Source organism: Danio rerio, chromosome 2, assembly GCF_049306965.1.
Source record: "Danio rerio strain Tuebingen ecotype United States chromosome 2, GRCz12tu, whole genome shotgun sequence".
NCBI lineage: Eukaryota > Metazoa > Chordata > Actinopteri > Cypriniformes > Danionidae > Danio > Danio rerio.
In genome coordinates this window covers 23,394,171-23,413,931 of record NC_133177.1, presented here as the reverse complement: position 1 = coordinate 23,413,931, position 19,761 = coordinate 23,394,171, and the positions used below count along the sequence as shown (strand labels likewise).

Here is a 19,761-nt window from a genome sequence, read left to right as displayed (position 1 = left end):
ATATACACACACACTTTAATTTGGTGTTATGTTTCATAAAAAATCCAGAAACAAAGCTTTTTTTGTTTCTTTTGCACAGGCCTATCTTATGTGTTAATAGTGCCAACTGGGGTCCGTTCTTTGTACCTCTTCGCAAGTACATGTCAACTGAACATGCTGTCAGCTGCAGAGACCACCCCCAGCCAATGAGAGAGCAAGTGATGGGTTAGCCACTGTACTCAGAAGCAGAAATGACTTTTATTTACTAAAATGATCATCGACTGCTGTTCTCAATAAGCGACACAGAGGCAGGAGCATTTGAAAGCCACACCAATCAGCTGAACCTTGCACATATACAATACGAGTGATCTGCTGATGGATGTACTGATTGATGTGGCTTTCAGACACATCTAGTAAATGCTTTCAGAGCAACAGTATAACAAACAACTGCTGAGCATTGGCCTTTTCCCCAAGTGATGCCCATGCTATCGATATTCAAAACACCTGCGCATTAGAAATAGACTATAGTATTTTACACACAGTTTTCCAGAGACCCAATTTTGACGTTAAAATGGTTTGTCCATGAACAACTTTCCAATTAACAACATACAAATGAAAATTTATCAATTAATCAATCGATCGATCGATCGATCGATCGATCGATCGATCGATCGATCGACCGACTGACCGACCGACAAACCAACAAACCAACAAACCAACCAATCAATCAATCAATCAATCAATCAATCAATCAATCAATCAATCAATCAATCAATCAATCAATCAATCAATCAAATGTAACTGAAAGGCTTATCTCTAAAATAAAGAAAAAGTTGAGGGTTTATTTAATTTTCAGATTCACCTACCATTAATCTCTTATTTAAAAGATATTAAAGCACTATTATTAAGAGCACTATTATATTTTTATATTAAATTTAACACATTTTATCCGTTTTTATGTGTTTTAATCATTTTTTATGATTTGTTTTTGTTTTCTTATACTTCTCTCTTTTGTTCATGTTTTTGTAAAGCATTTTGAATTGCCACTGTGAATGAAATGTGCTATATAAATAAACTTGCCTTGCCTTTAAATGGGTATGTTATGGATAGAGTTAAGGTTAGGAAAATGAAAAATGCGATATACGATTGGCATAAATTGTGACAAAAATTTGGACAAGATTGGATTTAGCTTGCCTGGTTTTTTGAGCGTTAAAAACATGAAAGGATGTACAGTATCTATTCTGCTGTATATCAATGTTTAAGGCTGCTGGAAGGGTTATGGTTTGGGGAAATTTTCTATGGGCTCCTTAGTATAAACCAAGCTTGAAACTTAATTTTTAACCGCTGTGGTATTATTGCTGACTACAGTATGTCTGTCCCTTTATGTTTACTGTGCACCCATGTTGTAATAGCAATTTTTATCGGATTAATGCAACATAACAAGGCTCAAATCATCTCAAATTGATTTCTCCAACATGACAGTGAGTTCACTATACTAAATGACCCCCACATACACCAGAGTTTAATAATAGAGCACCTCTAGTATAGATGGGAGCTGGCAAATCACCAGAAATTGTGTGATCTTCTCAAGTCAGTATGGACCAGAATCTCTGAGGAATTTTTCCAGAAAAGTATGTCAAATATATATATATATATATATATATATATATATATATATATATATATATATATATATATATATATATATATATATATAAACATCTCTAAACTGTAAAAAAAAAAAAAAATACTATAAATGTACAGCTAAATTTAACAGTACAAAACTGATTTTTGAAATGACAAAAAAGTGATATTGCTGGTGGGGGGAAGGGTGCAACCGAAAGTAAATAATTTGCTCTCAGTGAATGGAGAATGGGTTAAATCGCAAATGAAAGCTCTTTTACAGGTAAGCAAATAAAGGATTGCTGTTGTTATTTTCTGGAACAAATAGAAATAAGTGTATGTACATTTAAATGTGCTAGTATACATTTTGTGACCAGTCAGGAAGGGGCACAATGACTAGTGTGTATGAGTGACTGACATGTCAATCTTGGTCAATTTTTGTGGAAATTGCATGTTATTTTCAATTTTTGTGGAAGTTTACATGTTTAAAATCTCAAGGGTTTAATTGATCTCGTGAATTGTTTTATGTGTTTAGAATGTTATTTGCGTTTAAAATTAATGGCATTATTTCATTATTTCGAAAAGGGCCATATTTCATAAACTAATTTGGAGAGGAGAATATGATATGATTGACCTAATCTCGGATCCCCTTATATGCTTTTTGACCTTGCGGGAGCCTTGGACTCATTTATCTCCGACCTCAGGGTTCTCTCCTGTGACAGCTTGCCAAACCTGCTATTAATGCCAAGCATATCTAAGTGGGAACTCTTGAAATAAATGTATGGTCTTTTGGGTATACTAAAAGTGGTTATCAGTTGTGAACTAGTTTGAGAAAGTTTTAAATAAAATTTTTATCAGATGTTTAGTAAAAGGGCTGTGGGTGGTGCCATCTGAGGTTGAGGCTACACATGCAAATACATATGGTAGATATTTTTTCTTACTATAAACAGGGAATGAAAGAGAGCAGAAAGTCACATAAACAATGAAGCGATAAATATTTTATGACACCATGCAGGAGAGTGTAGAAATAAAAAATTATCTTTTGGCTGTGATACCAAACATTTATTTCAATATATATTAAGACATATCATCCTTAGTCAAAATACATTGCTAAACAAAACCCCACAAGGCCAACTTCCAAATATCTGTCAATATGTTCAACAAAAAGCCATCTCTCTGATGTACCATATCTGGTTTAGAGCACTATTAAAGCAAGTGTCTCTGTGACACTCAGATAATACCCCACCGATCTCTTAAAACATAACAGTTTGCTGGCAAAGTTACAAATTCATATTTACAGGGGTAAAAAGATTGAATGATTATTGAGTTGATTCCGCAGAGTGTGAATAGAGTATAAATCAAGGTACCAGCCATCACTATTAAAGGCATCATTTACAAAAGGAACGCAAAACAAAACAAATCCTCCAGTTACCGTACGTACAGTTTTAAGTCACCATGCATATGTAAGGACAGGTTAAAGCCTCAATGTGGGGTACAAGTATACTGTACAAGCATATATAAAAACTTTAAAACGTGTTGGTTCTGATTCACTCTTTTAAAACAGACACATCAAAATATGTTTACTTTATATATACTGTATCAATGAAAAATAAAGATAAATAAATAAGCAACATCATATAGGTGACACCATACATGAATGAACTAAAAGCATCTTGTTCAACATACATTCTTATTTGGCAATATTTATGTATATATATATATATATTACAATATGGTCCTAACAAGGATGTAAACAATGAGCTAGAAATACAAATACACAGTTTAGAACTGTTTAGAAATACACACGCCACACAGGACGAATCCTAATATTATCTATTTTGTGTATTTTATCAAAACGTCTTAGTTTAGCACTTGTCTCTATGTAACGGCTGTGCCTGTTTTTCAACGCCAACTGATGGCAATGAGAGTGGTTGTCAACAATTCTGCACCGTAATAATTACAGCAGCCACCTGTAACATGTTTGTACAGTTACTATAACATAGAGCTAAGTAATCACTAGCTAATAGGCATATTTCTTTTTGAGGCACTCTATGAATATGATTATTAGTAGTATTTTTAGACATTTACAAAAATATGCAATGAACTCCCACTATTACCTTTGGGGCCTCCTATTGCTCTTATATCTTGTACGCTTCTCTGCAATGTGCAGCGAAGTAGCTGTGAGTCATTTGTTTATGCCCACACGCTTCGAAATGAAGAGGACAATGCACCTTAGTAGCTATATAACCCAATCCTGCAAGGCAAAATGGGGGAACAAGAAAATGATGCACACTACATCACTGTAAACGTATAGCAATGAGCCATAAAACACGATAATACCTGTGCTCAAAGAACACTAGGACAAAATAAGGGTGCTTGCAAATTAATATATATGAGTGAAATGTGGTCATTGGCATGTGGAACTGAATAATAGTTGTATATTTCACAAAGGCAATATGTCTGAACAATGTATTGTCCACTGTATTACAATGCCAAAGGCAGAGTCTATAAATGCATTGTCTCTATGCCAGCAAAGAGCTCGTCAGCTGTTTGAATGAGAAAATGGCTCATTTATGGTCACCAAAACACACAGTGATTAAATAAGCCCCCTTAAACAATACATCCTTTTGGTTAATACACCATTGCTAAAACCCTCTGTAAACATTACTATAACATTCTCCTATTTGTCTAAAAGCTATGAGTCTGATTGAAAGCCCGGGTAAAACATTTCATAGCGAACACAATTATTACCGTTAAGCATTAAAAGATGTGATTGTGTGGCCCAATACACGTACAAATATTTATATTCAGAAAATATATATAAATTTACAAAGTGTTTAAAAGCACCCACGTTGCCTTTAGACAACAGACAATGGACTCGATAACAAAGCTAATTAGATGAAATCAAACAAATACCTTTATCAAACAGCCCCAATTTTCATATTTTGTGCTTATGTTTTTGTAATGAGGCCTACAGAACGTAGACAGAAAAAGCACAACGTTGTCTTATGTGTTCTGAAGAGTGCAGTGGTGTCTAACGGTCAGGAAATGTCGATGTATCCAGACTCACCATGTCTACTAAGTTCCCTAACAGGAGCTCTAGTCTTCATAGTTCAGAGAGCAAAGCAACTCTTAGGGTTGACATGGAAAGATGTTTCTTTCACTCTTTGAAAGTCAAAATGGGGGGAGGTGTTGGGGAGGGTTTGAAAAAGTGAGGCAGGTTCCTGGCGTTGTCAGGACTAGGTCCTCTTTCGGGCAACAGAATGATGTTGCCTTTCCTGCGCAAGGTGGAGTCTCGGCTGGAGGTGGTGGAGAGAGTCTCCGAGGTGGCTTCACTGCTGACTTCCACTGGTGTGACTCGAATAGTGGTGATACTCTGTTGGTGGTGGTGATGATGGAAGTGGGGATGGTGAGGGTTGCTCATGTCAGGTAGGCTTCGGTTTCCATCTACGGACCCGTAGCCATCTCTTAATGACTCACAGCTTTCAGAATCTCGGTTTAGATCATTCAACTCGAGGGACTGTCGGATACTGACCCGCTCCTGTGGTTTCCACCTCCAAGATCCACTTCCATCTGTGGATGGTGGTTTCACCACAGGCTTGTTCTCAGGGTGGGCCTCCACTCGAACAATGCCACTGTTAGGTTCCTGATCCATCAGGGCTTTATAACGGATAGATCCGGTACAACTCACGGTGCTAGCCTCACTTTTAGGACTACCATGTAGCATGCCCTGCTGCTTGGACATTGCAATTACCTGCATGATACGTGGTTGACTGTTAGTCCTGCAGACAGTGCTTTTCTCTGCCACCTTTAGCCATTTTGATCGTGCCGACCCACCCCCTCCCCCACTATCATTCATCTCCTCACCATCGTCCTGATGTGAGGAACTCACATTCTCATGTGTCTCCTCAGGGATGTGAACAAGTTGGGAGGACCCTGGTCGTGACTGAATCGATACCCTGGCTCCACCAGCTAGGCCACCAGAGTTATTATGATTGGCCAATGGCACAGCACTAGCAGCAAGCTTCATATATTGCCCAGGGGGTCCACCACGTAGCTCCCCATCCAAGCCAACAGCAGAGGGTTCGGAACTGCAGCGGAGCTCCATGCTTCGCTGGGGAGACAATTGTCCAGCCTCAGCCTCCATAACCTGCAGAGACAGTTTGCGGTTCTCATTCTTGATCTTCCACTGTGAGAGCAGCTGCTTAGAACGTGTGGAATCCATGGAGGCATGGATAGCAGCGTGGCGTCGTGGCACTGGTTCTTCAACTCCAGTTGAATGCACACGAGGAAGGGTGTTGCTGAAGGTCACAAAGCTTTCCTTGCAGAGGGGACTGGGTGGTGTAATGCACTCTACCTCTGTGCTTGCCCTCTTCAAGCTGGACAAGCTGTTCTCTCTGTGGGATGGGCCACGTAGCAGGATACTCTCAGAGCGGGCTGAGGTTGGACGTTCACGCATGCTTAGGCTTTTAGGTGGAAGTAAGCGTGGTGGATCTGTGTTCAGGTTAGGGAGAGGTCTCAGAGGTTCCCGCAAGGCAGGTGGAGGCCCCACCGGCTGGGGTTGTGGTAGAGGTTGCGGTGGTAGGGGTTGTCGGATAGGAGGATGCACATGTATCCTCAGAGATGTGTCTTCACTAGGTTTAAAGTTCCCAACTGCATACAGACCCTAAAGTAGTGCAAAAGGCAGAAATCTCTTGGTAAGGATAGTGAGCACTTGAAAAAAATACATATATATTTAAAATGAGGGTTTTATAGGGATATTTTGCAAATAATTCAAGAAAATACATGGTCACACCTTATTGTGATGGTCTGTTTGTTGCATTTACATTACATTGCAACTACATGCCAACTAATTCTCATTAGATTATGAGTAGACTGTTAGGTTGGGGTTAGGGTTAGGGTTAGTGTAAGTTGACATGTACTGGCAAAGTTTCTTATAATCAGTTAAATGTCTGTTGAATGTCTGTATCAACAGATATCAAGCAGACAGTTTACTAATCCTCAAATGGACCATCAAAATAAAGTGTTAGCCAATATATTCCCCGCTGAAGAGTATGCTAGCAGTTTTAAGTTGGTATGCCAGCCTGGCCAAGCTGTATTTGGCTGATTTAGCTGAGTAACTAGAAGTTCTGCTGGTCTGACCACCTGTAAAGTATACCAGGTGGAACCAGTATACAAAACCAGTCTCTAGAACCAGTATACAGCCTGGCCTGTTTAAAAGATATTCTACGTCAAATTTCATATTATTCAACAATAATAAAACTACCTCCTAATAATGATGCCCTTGTGGTCAATTATGAGCTTAAATGAACATCAAAGAAACTTTCTCATATTGTCTATGGTTTGTACACCAGATGTAAGATTTCACAGCCAAACAGCATTACATAGCTAATCGCTTCACCTCATAATGCACTTTTGCTAAGCAAGCAATATAACCAGGACCTAGTGTACTGATTCATCTTAACTGGGTTAATCCCTCCTAAAGGAGTTTTGGGATTGTTGTCTATGTTAGAAATCATAGAGTACACATAACACTCAGAGCAGGTTGAGCAGAGGGAAAGGAGAGTGAGTAAAATAGAAAGAAACGGTGGGAGGAATGTGAGGGGGTGTGTGGGTGGAGAGCTGAAAAGGAGCCACAAGGGATTTGCATGTGTGAGCTATTTTTACCTCCATTAAAACGGCATTGTCTTATAGCACCTCGACTAATTCTCTATGATTCTTCTCAGGTTTCATACAGTAATATAGATCAGTCATGGGATTATGGAATTAATTATTATCCACACAGTGCGTTTGAAAGCCACTGCAATAGCAAGACTCACCAGGTAGATGGCTATGCCTCCTCCGAGAAGAAAGCCACAGTAGACATCTACAGCATGGTTCTTGAACTGAATAATGCGAGTCAGGCCGCAGATAATGCCACAGATGATAAAGGAGAACACCAGGAGTGGCTTCAGCAGCTTGGATGAGTCAGTCAGAGTGGCATTAAAGTACATCTGTGGAAGGAGACCAGTCTTTTGACTGAAGTTTTAGGAAATGCTTCATAGTGGAAAGGACAGTGGGATAGCTTGGCATGCAGTTACATATCGGTTGAGTCAACTGTGCCATGTGTCAAGTGGATTACTTACGGAGATGTACACAGCCGCAAAGGCTGCCAGGGTGGCATGCTGAGATGGGAAGGACTTCCTGTAATAAGAGACAGACAGCCTTGTAAGATCTATAGATCATTTTCACACTGAGGCACTGCCCCATACTAAAGGACAGATGGTAATGGAAAGCCACAGATGATCATGTCCATTGCACCCAAACAGAATTGGGGGTTTTAATTTTCAAGAATGGTTGCATAAAACCAACAGATAAGTTATAATTAGACATGTCTTCTGCATGTTTTTTGGGAGACACATTTCAATGCACATAACAGAAGTGTTTACGTCTAATTTTTTACGTTTGCAAAATGTCTGCACAACATATAATCGTGGGTATTGAGAGTGCATGGAATGAGTGGAAGATTGAAAAGCAGAGCTGCGCAAATGGATGTGTGTGGGTGTGCTGGAACGGGCAGCTGGGTTGTGAGCAAAGCAGCAAGACTGAACTCTGTGTGGGTTTTACAGGAACGCCATGTGCCAGAGTAGAGCGCCACATTCATTCTGCTGCCTTCACATTTATCTACACTGTTTACGACAGGGATTGTGTATAAACCTATTGATCCAATCAGGCCTTAATGTTGCACTGGCAGCCCCATCATATTTAGTCAGTAATAATGTGTCTAATCATCTTTGTTTGGGTATACTGGTAATCATTCCCACCTTTGAGTTTCAGAGACGTTTTTTCATAAGGTCAGCCTTACATTTCATGACACAGGGATTGAGGAAAAACTTGAAATGGTACCAAAATATTATTACTCAAGCAGTGAACTGAAAACTGATGTCATTAAAGGTGGACTCTCATTTGTTTTTCTGTTCTTTTGCTTTGTTTGGTTTGGACCAAAACAGAAAAATACTATAAGCTAGGGCTGCACTGATCAACCTGCAAGAAACCAGAAGCTGCTCGGATTTGCATTTTTGACCATCATGTCTACCGTTTTAGGTTTGTGTCTATTTTAGAATTATACATTCAATTTTAAATCACTAACTACCTAAAATAATGCATGCCTCCTTTATGTGGGTCATCATGACTAAAGTGCAGTTGTTGCCTCTAATTTGAAATCACTGCAGATTCAGCCTGTGATAAAGCAAATAAACCTTTTTCTTACATAGATTTTTTCTTTCTTCTAACAAAAATAAATAAATAAAAAACTGGAAATTGAATTGGAAATTGAATTGGCTAGTTTGCTAGTGAAAAAAAACGAATTGGCCATATACTTTAGTATTCACACTGTCATTTTTAAAAACGCTCTTGTGTGCCGAGTTGAAGATGATTATTGTTTGTCTGTACATATGGTACAAAACTCAATCCTGTGAAGAGTCTTATTAAAGGTGACTTTATTCTGCTCCATTTACTCATCCTTCACTCACCCCTTACCAACTGCTTTTGAGACATCAAATCCTGGTACACTCAAACTTCCTGAAATTAAACGATAATCAAACTGAACTTCTCCTCTTAGGTACACAATCTATTTTAAACAAATCACATATCTTTTCTATTGATGATTCTGTCATTACGCCCTTCCTTCAGGTTAAGAGTCTGGGGGTCCCCTTCTACAGCACTCTTTCATTCACAGCACATGTTGATAATGTCACTCGGTCCACTTATTTCGATCATTAAAATATAAGTCGTTTAAGTCCTTCTCTTATCTGCTTCTCATTCATCTGCTATTCTTATTCATAGTTTAGTCACATCCCATTTATTCATTCATTCATTTTCTTTTCGACTTAGTGCCTTTATGAATCCGGGGTCGCCACATGCGGAATGAACCGCCATCTCATCCAGCATGTTTTTAGGCTGCAGATGCCCTTCCAGCTTCAACACATCTCTGGGAAACATCCATACACACTCATTCACACTCACACACTACGGACAATTTAGCTTACCAAATTCACCTGTACCGCATGTCTTTGGACTGTGGGGGAAACTGGAGCACCCGGAGGAAACCCACGCAAATGCAGGGAGAACATGCAAACTCCACACAGAAACGGCAACTGACCCAGCCGAGGCTCGAACCAGTTCCCCCTGTACACCTTGTCACCGTGGGGAGCAGATCCTTTAGCCACTTTACTCCTCAGTTTTGGAATTCACTTCCTCCTGATCTCTGAATTCTAAACTCTCTTTTACAGTTTAAATCTAAACTCAAAACACATCTGTTTAAAACAGCCTACTCTCTTCAACTCAACTGCACTTTTTTTAAAAATTGTATTGTATTCTATTGACTTTTACATTGTGTTTTTATTTGAACTGATTCAAAACAAACCTGCCAAATATGAATTCACCATTGCAGATCATAATAGAGGAAGGCTAATCTTATTCCAGTGAGTACAAATTTCAAGTAAAATTTTAAATATAAATTAAAGGCTTTGGATTGGACTAAATCTATATAGACAGTTTTAATGATTTATTTATTTATTAAATTCATGTTCATCTTAATACTGTGTTAATAAAAAAAATTATACTATAAATATATTATATAAATACATAGCATAACACATACAACAGAACCTTGGTCTCACTAAAACAAATTTAATTTCCGCCTGAAATCCTTTCACAGCATACTGTAGGCTATTTAATTTCTTTCTCCCTCGCTGCTCACTGCTTACTTTATGTCTACTATATGATGATTTGCTTGCTTTATTCTTCATTTTTATGTTGATTTGGATAAAATTGTCTCCTAAATGCTCATAAACTATTTGCACATGTTTTAAACACATTCAGTATATAAAAAAAGGCAAGTGTTCACCCAATAATATTCTGTTTTTGCTTAGAGTTGCATCACTATACAAACCTAACATTGGGTTGCAAGCAGCATTTCACAATCACTTTAAAATAGCATGTAATACTCAGTCCACGTTTAAGCAATTGTCATGCCTCTGGGTTGACAAACTACAGTATGAAAGAGAAACTGAATTCTGACCTGCCGGAGTTGATAGCTGCTGGATCGGGCCCCGAGCAGATGTCATCCACAATGAAAGAGTTCTCATCACAGGAAATGTTGAGGGTGGTATAGTTGGGTTTGCACACAGTGAGGAAGTAGGGAGCATGGTACCCTGTGGCCAGCTGGATAATGTCTGTGATGAGTGCTGTGATGCACAGGCCAAACACATGGACCCCTGAAAACCGCACAAACACACACACACACACACACTCAGAGCTTTTTGCTCAGTAATATGGCAACAAACAGCAGCCATTAGACTTCATAAGTTTGCGATTAAATAGATGTAACTTCTATTATTAAAGGGACAGATCTGTTTTTGTTGTTCATTTATTCAACCACATGAAATGCAATATGTAGGTGAAAGAAGATTTTTAGCTAACTGCAGCCCTTGGTGATTCATTAAATAAAAGGTCCACAACATTTTAAGTGTAAAAAAACATGTATACATATTAATGCAACTTCATATTAATACCAATGGCTTCTGACAATACATTGAAGTTTAATAAAGTAAAATGGTCAGTCTGTGAAAGTAGCTGAAAATTATTTAAAAAGTGTCATAGAATGAAAATCTGGAAATACATAGGCATGTGAATAATAAGAGAACATTGCATGGAAATAGCATGCAATAAATTCCTCAAACATCCTTGTTTCTTCGTTCTCATGTCAACCCCATGAGTGAAAATTCTGGGAAAAAACAGACCAATCGGAACAAATCCATCACTTTGACAATCCACACAGGATTGTTAATATACACACCCCAGGCAGCGCTTAATTGGCTACAATATTTCTTAATAGGATTACAACAATAATAGTTTTTCCTTATTTTAAGTTTATCTAAGCCTATATTATACTTACAGCACTATGTAAGTGGGAGTATTATTTTGAAAAAAGAAAGAACCAGCATTATAGAGCTCTCAGGTAATGTAACTAGGCATGGATGATCTAATCAGAGCCGGTTACCAGCAGGGATGGATAAGCAATGTAAGATGCTGCTTAGGGCCTCAGGATAATTCAGGGCCTCAAAACAAACTCCTAGAAGTATAAATGATACTATAAATTATAAATAAATGATGTTTTCTATTTTCCCAGTACTGGTTGTAAAACATATGCTGAATAAGTTGACGCTTAATTCTGCTGTGGCAACCCCTAATAATTAAAGGGACTAAGCCAAAAGAAAATTAATGTATGAATGAATGAATTTGTTTTCTATCTTATTTTGTGCAATGAGGGTCTACATTTTATTTAATTTTAACATAATTATTATATCAAAGAAATAAAAAAGTGGTCCTCCACATTCAATCATGGACCAGTCCAGCAGTCAAATCAGTAAAGATTCATTCATTCATTCATTCATTTTCTTTTTGGCTTAGCCCCTTTATTAATCCAGGGTCGCCAAAGCGGAATGAACTGCCAACTTATCCGCTAGTTTTTTATGCAGCGGATGCCCTTCCAGCTGCAACCAATCTCTGGGAAACATTCACACACACTTATTCACACACACTCATACACTACGGACAATTTAGCCTACCCAATTCACCTGTACCGCATGTCTTTGGACTGTGGGGGAAACCGGAGCACCCGGAAAAAACCCACGCGAACGCAGGGAGAACATGCAAACTCCACACAGAAACACCAACTGACCCAGCCGAGGCTCGAACCAGTGACCTTCTTGCTGTGGGGCGACAGCTAAATAGTTCATTTATTACAGTATGTTGTTTAATTGTGAATTCATCTTAAGAAAACAGATCGTCTTTACAGGATGGTTTACATGTTATCATTATTTTGCTTTAAGATAAAATGTAGAAAATGAGATCGAATGATATAAGAAAAAACAGCAAAAAAATTATAAAAAAGTACAAAAAAGGTGCATTTTAGAACTTTTTGGCCCTTTGGCTGGAATTGTTTAGTGCCTCAAAATCACTAAATCCACCTCTGGCCACCAGAATGCAAAATTCGGGAAAGGCAGATTAAAAATGTATTCAGCACCACTTCAGAAGCACAAGGTCTGTTTAACTGTATCTTTTGTTTAACAAGTATATATATTAACCAGTATATTGTAGGCCGAGAGAGCTAAGCTGCAATTTAAGAAAACACATGCAATAACAAAAAAACACCAACAATGTCCTCACAATGCAAACAAATTACGAAAACGCACTGCATTTTCTCACAACACAAACAAAATAAGAAAACCTGCTGCATTTTGTCAAAACATATGCAAATAGCATGAACAGAAATGTTTCAGGGGTACACAAAACGTGACGGACCTGGCTGGGATTTGCTTATTGTGCCTTGACTATTGCTCAGTGAGGCTGAGGTGATCTTTGAAAGGTCTTTAACAGTTTTGTTGTTTATTTAACACCCTGATAACATGATACCCTTGTCTTTTGTAATTTATTAGCCTAAATAACCAAAACCTAAATTGTCAGGTGTGTCATGTTTTTGGATCCCATTGAAACAATTCTGTTGTGCTATTTGCATGTGTTGTGAGAAAATGCAGTGTGTTTTCTTATTATTTTATTTTATTTTTTTTTTGCATTGCAAGATGTTTGCTGATCTTTTTTAAAATTTGCTGGCGTTTATTGAAATTGCATGTGCTTTCTTAAATTGCAGCATGTTAAGCTTTTTGGTCTCCGTACTATTGTGATATTTGCTGCATATGTTTGTAGCAGACATCCTAAGTCTCTCGGTAGTTGCGGGAGTATCCCGCAAGTGCATATAGACTCCCGGAGGCCCGCAAAAAAAAATAATCTCCCGGAAATAATAGTCTCTCGCCCTCTCCGCATCCATCCTAGCTCCTCAGGTACGTTGCACGCAACTCACCCCCACCGCCCTTCAGGTACGTCGGGTGCGCACATGCCCCTAATCAGATACCCCCACCCACCCCCAACTCCCCGCTCTTCAGGCACCCACTCTCCTGCTACCTCCCGCAAATCAACTCTGTATCCCCCGGAATTTACTATTTCCAACTTGGGATGTCTGTTGTAATGAGGCAACAAACACATGCAGACTGCTAAATATAATTGTTTAATGCATGTTTATGCATAATGTGAAATCACTCAGCTCTTAGTGAAGTTTTACAAACTAGTTTCGAGATGAGCACTGGATATGATTAAGGCTGGTCTCTCATCTGTAATCAGTAATAATCCAATTAGATTATTTCAAGCTTACAATAATAAGAGCTATTTCGCGCCACTGCCTTATCTTCATTTCAGAAGAATCTCCATTCCACCCCGTGTCCTACTTTTCCTTCTTTTACCAGGGGGAGCCCTTGAGACCTACCTGATCTCGGACCCCCTTATATCCTTATTGACCAGGGGGAGCCTTGGCTCAATTATCCCAGAGCTCAGGGTTCTCTTAGGAGACAGCATGCCAAATCGCTATTAGCTTCAAGCATATCTAAGTGTGAGCTCTTGAACTGTGGATTTCTGGAGTGAAAGGATATCAATAAACTTCAAAAGCTCATCAGGTTGATATTAATTCCAGAATGTATTTCCAAATATGTAAAAAAAATAATAATAAAAAATGTAACGCATACATTCAGTCAGGCCCATTGGTTGAGTATAATTATAATTTAGCCTGTATTTCATCCACAACATATGAAAAGTAAGATTACATTCACATGTGCAATTTCAATCAGGGAGATGCTGAGTTCAGACTGCATGATTTTAGCCCTGATTTTGACTCCCGACAGGTTTTGAGAAATCGCAGACAAATGCCCGAAATCACAGGCAAATCGGTGCTCGTTTATGCTAGTTACAATCACACAGTGTAAACTATCAACGACGCGATCTGAGAGAATCACAGATGAGTCGCCGACACCAGTGAGATATTTGGCACTTATTTGGCGATTGAAATCATGCTGTGCGAAATGTGTTCCAATAATAATATCGGCGATTACCTACAGTCAATGAGAAAGCAGTATCCACTAGTCTGGGTATCTGCAGGCCAGCGGGAGGTTGGGGAAGAAGTTGAGGGCTTCTTTTTGGTCTATTATACCCAAGAATTGGAGGAAAAACTAGTGAAAATTTGGCAGGAGCACTCATGTCGTTTGATGCGTCATTTCAGCAACACTACAACCGGAACAAAAAGAAAAAAATAGCTAATTCCCCTCAAAACCCACGTGAGCAAAATAAGTAGCTTCATTTTCTACCCAACTAAAGGCTTCTTTCTCATTATGTAGTTAATAACAAAAGATATACTACGCGACACTGCATTGTTTCCAGGTCACTTCTTACATTTGGTTGTGAGACATAGTTTGTGGACTGAGATAAAGTTGTCGGTGATTCTTCCTATTGTAAAGTCATGCAACGTGGATCCATCCTACAGTGTAAACACAGCACCAACAGAACGCTGCCCCAGATAGTCATGCTGTGTAAAAACATCTGTGACACACTACTTTGAAAATCATGCAGTCTGAACTCGGCATTACACAAACTTGAACATGTTATTTTGAATCAGGACGCTTCCACTCCAGACTTGTTAACTGTTTGCAGATATGTTGTTGAAAGGTTATAATGGTGTAAATAATGTGAATTTACTTGCACAGATCATGTATCATCAGACACCACAGGAAATAGTTTTATTTTGTATGTGCTCTCAACGTCTTCCTAGTCATAACCATGTATTTTATGAATCACCAAAGACCATGTTTACTGCTTTTCTGGGCTGAACTTTCCCCACTATAGATTATAAAACAGAGTTAAGATAAATGGTGAAATCTATACAATATTTATACATGCCATATAGCTTTTTATGGTCACAAGTGCAGGAAAAATATACACCCACCAACAAACCTCACAGCCCGTCGGATGTAAGAGTTGAAATTGCAGCCAGCAGCATTTATGTTAGCCTCTGTCTTGATGGCAATATTTCTCCTGGCCACACAGCAGTACAGGATTCCCTCCCCAATCATGATCTGTGGGAAGATCATCTGTATTTACCCAAAAATACAGCACCACACTTTCCTTTTCTAGATTCCAGAGGTCACTACAAATAGAATCACTGACACATCAAGTTCATTACAGTAATTAAAGTAATCACTCCCATCCGTCCACCCATTCATTCATGGCCATATGCGAGGGATTCCATCCAAAACTGTAAAAACCGATTAGGCGAGTATCTTGGTAGTAATCCAGGCCTCCGCTAGCATTGACTAAACTGTTAATTTCATGTAAATGAAAAGCAGGAACCCATAGATTTAAATGTAAATTCTTCTGCAAGAGGGCATCTGCTGCAGACGAGAAGACAGAGAGAAAGAGATGAAAAAGCATTGGTACTGTACCCCCCTGAGATCACACTTGCTGCACATCTACAGTCAAGTGCAGCACTCGAGTGCAGCAAGCGCTACCATAACAGCTGGAGCTACCAGCAGGACACACATTCACAGAAATGCTACTAGAACCAGCTCTCAGACATAATACCCATATACTACTGGGGCCTGAATGTCATCTGGGTGAATTATCATCAAGGGAACATTGTTGAGGAATGAGATGTGGAGAAAAAATCTAAATTATTCTAAATTGATTGGAATGTTTGGGTTGAGGAGTGTATTTTTATTCATATGGGAAGCCATTTTAACATTAAACGGTTAGTTTACCTGAAAATGACGTCTGTTATTAATCGCTTAACCTCATGTCGTTCCAATACCTTGAAACCTTTGTTCATTTTTCTGAACACAAATGAATACATTTAAGATGGATTTAAAGAGTTCTCTGACACTTCATATACACTCAGTCGTGATGCTGTTTTCATACCAGATGCGAATGAAGCGTCAGGTGTTAGTGATTTACATGTTAAGTCAATGCAAAGACGCGACTAGACATTCTGCAGCACAATTCGCGTGAGTTGAGCTTTTTGCGCGTTTGACCCGTTTAATGCTTGGCCTGTCACATTATTTATATTCTGTTGTATGATATATTGGACCAAAATATATTGCGATAAACAATATTATTGTCATTTTAAGAGCCTGTTATTCCACTCATTATAAAATGCCAGAATGACAATATAATATTGTCACCATGCAAGTGCACTCCTCCAAAGAACACATATTTTTATTGTTAAAAATGTTTTATTTTATTTATAGTCATTTTAACAATTTAATAACCAGCATTGGGGTCAGAATGTGAAAACACATAATAATGCATAATAATAATAAATCTTAACAAAAAAGTGCATGTTAAAATGTATCAGAGGATGAGATTTATGCTACCAGATCTATTTTCAGTTGTCAGACACCCACATGAAATTATACTATAGTCATTTATAGTAAATATTATAGCATTTTTTTTTAACCATACTGACACTGACACTTCCGATAGACATAGAGAAGTTGCACAATCAGCTAAAATGTTGCTAGAATTGTTTTTTTATGTATGGACGATATAAATTGCATCACTAAAAATGATTGAGGTCATGTCCGTGTTTTGTGCGATAAGTCAACATATTGATTATTGTGACAGGCTTACTCGACATGCATAACGCATGTTTCGCTAGAGTTGGAAAATCTGAACTTCAGCAGACATTCGCACCACATTAATCATGAGCTTGCTCTTGTAGAGGAGTGATTATGATGTAGAGCCGGTTGTTGGTTTCCCAGAGGGAAATCCTCTTGCCGACACCGGACAACAGTTCATGAAATGGGGCTGGGAAGCACGCTGAAAGCCTCCACCATCCAGGTATAGTTTCTAGAGAAGTTGATGAACTCACAGAGCTGAGTGCACCTCTGAAAGGATCTAGTGGACTCAAGACACGCCGGCGAACGAATATACACTGTTCAGCCTCAATAAAATCCATGTTAGCCAATTAGCAATGAAGCTAGAGTCACCAAGCAGACAAAAGCCTTGTCCATGACGCCAATCTGTGTGTCTATTGTGAAGTGAATTTGACACGTGAATGAAGCAAATGTGAAACAAGAATTAAGTGAGTATACTCGAAATGTCTATATGTCTATTTACGCGTGAATAGCACGATTTGTTCGCACATGCCACGTCTGGAGTGAACACACCATGAGATTTCATGGTGCAGAAAAGGAACCAAAAACACAGTGGATCAATTGCAAAGTCCAAGAACAAGACATTCTCACTCCCAACTAGTCACATATTGAAATTTGGCCAGGACATTTTGTCACTATTTGATGTTCGAGGTGTGAATTTACAACACGTAGGATCCATTGCTTTAAATGAGAAACCTTTGAAGTCGATATGCTGATGGTAAAGGCATAGGCAATCTAAGGGGCTGTTCAAACAGAATGCATTTTAACACTCCAACATGCAACTTTTCTATTGTTTTTCAATATAAACACGTGTTGGACAGACGCATTTGACTGTTATGCTTACGTCTTGCATCTTTTGATGTGAGTGTCACGTTTTTTAGACGCCGAAAGATCTTTCACCTGCAGTGCAGCTCATCACTGTCAGTTCCAAAAGGAGTTCAGAGTCCTGGCAACAATTGAAAGCTTCTGTTTATAGTAGAAAGCTGGCATAACAACTGTTTTATGTACCATTATATTATGGTGGAGCTGCACATTGTGGCTTTGTGCAGAATATCCTGAGTTAAGAGATGTTCAGTTGAAGTAAGAATTATTAGCCCCCCCTCCCCGAGTTAGCCCCCATGTTTATTTTTTTCCCCAATTTCTGTTTAACACAGAGATTTTATTCAACGCATTTCTAAATATAATAGTTTTAATAACTCATCTCTAATAATTTATTTATTAAGACACTTCTATACAGCTTAAAGTGACATGCTTAACTTGGTTAATTAGGTTAACTAGGCAGGTTACAGTAATTAGGCAAGTTTTTGTATAATGATGGTTTGTTCTGTAGATTACCGAAAAATATATAGCTTAAAGGGGCTAATAATTTTGACCTTAAAATGTTTTTCAAAAAAAAAAAAAAAAAATTTAAAACTGCTTTTATTCAAGCTGAAATAAAACAAATAATTTCCTTGCTCTGTTAAACATCCTTTGGGAAATATATAAAAAATAAAAAAAAAAAATAAGAGAGGGCTAATAATTCTGACTTCAACTGTATCTTCAAGAGTTTATCATAAAATATTATTTTCCTCTTTCTAATGGGTCCAATATTGTTGTTATTACATCACGTTTATAATATTGCGTCACACGGACCTTGCGCTCTTCTGCGTTTTTTTAAACCCATTCTTGAGCACATAGTCAAGTGATTTTAGAATCAAAGATGCACTCGGTGTGAATTATCCTTAATTGTTATGATTAAACGACATATTGCGTAATAGTTTTGCTGTTGATAGAGTGTGAGATTTTATAATGTAAACAGGAAAACAGTCAAAGTATTTACAAAATGAGTTTGGACAGACATATATGTAGGTTTAGTGTATTGACTGTCATATTGGGGTGATGTAAACACACTCAGTGCTTTTTTTTTCAATTTAACAACATAAAAACGGTGGATCAATTGGAATGGTTTTCAGAGCGACTGCGACTCACCGCCTACCAATATTGATTGACAGGCGCATCACCATCCTCAGTTTGTTGTTTCATGTCCGCTATTGTCAGCGTGAGTCAAAGCGATATCACTAAAGGAACACCCTTGCTCTATTATTAGATGTAAGGCTCATTGGGCTCAACACAGGATCAATATTCTCCACATTATCACTCTAATCGGAATTATTGTTTGTACCCTTTGGGTAGGTTTGCAAACATGTGTACTTTTCATTGCGTCTATACTTTAAACTTCAGCCGTTCGAATTTCTTGCGTTCACAGCAGCTCCCTGTAATCTTAACTAGGTGCAAGCGTGTTGCCTCATGTGAGCGTCTCTCCATTGGAAATAAAATAATAAACTTGCCTGCAGGTTGCACACCAGAAGTGCCGCTCGCAACATGCAACATGCATTTTAGAATTGTAAATATAGGTTTCTATCAGGGTACAAACAACGACGCTTCAAATCGGCTGTCCAATCCGGGATACTTCATGTTTCTGCCGTTCAACAGAGTGCCATCTGAATAGTTTCATTTTAAATAACATGTGAATGTGCGTGTCTGAGTGTGCCGTTTCGCGGCTCTGGTGCCTCAGTCAGAGTTAATTCAGTGTTCGTGGTTGTTAGTC

The 19,761-nt window shown here is 38.4% G+C and overlaps 1 protein-coding gene across 3 annotated transcripts in view; it reads right to left on the bottom strand.

Moving 5' to 3' along the window:
* Positions 1-2,642: 2,642 nt before the first annotated feature.
* The window catches only part of plppr4a (phospholipid phosphatase related 4a), a 58,083-nt gene continuing 40,964 nt past the window's right edge, over positions 2,643-19,761 (bottom strand). For all 3 annotated transcript variants that reach the window (XM_073924723.1, XM_073924727.1, XM_005163347.6), the window contains 5 exons: positions 15,470-15,599; positions 10,664-10,859; positions 7,728-7,785; positions 7,422-7,595; positions 2,643-6,268 (listed from right to left, as the gene is read on the bottom strand). In XM_073924723.1, the coding sequence (XP_073780824.1) occupies positions 4,763-6,268; positions 7,422-7,595; positions 7,728-7,785; positions 10,664-10,859; positions 15,470-15,599 (2,064 nt within the window). In that variant the 3' untranslated portion in view covers positions 2,643-4,762. The remainder of the gene's footprint in view (positions 6,269-7,421; positions 7,596-7,727; positions 7,786-10,663; positions 10,860-15,469; positions 15,600-19,761) is intronic.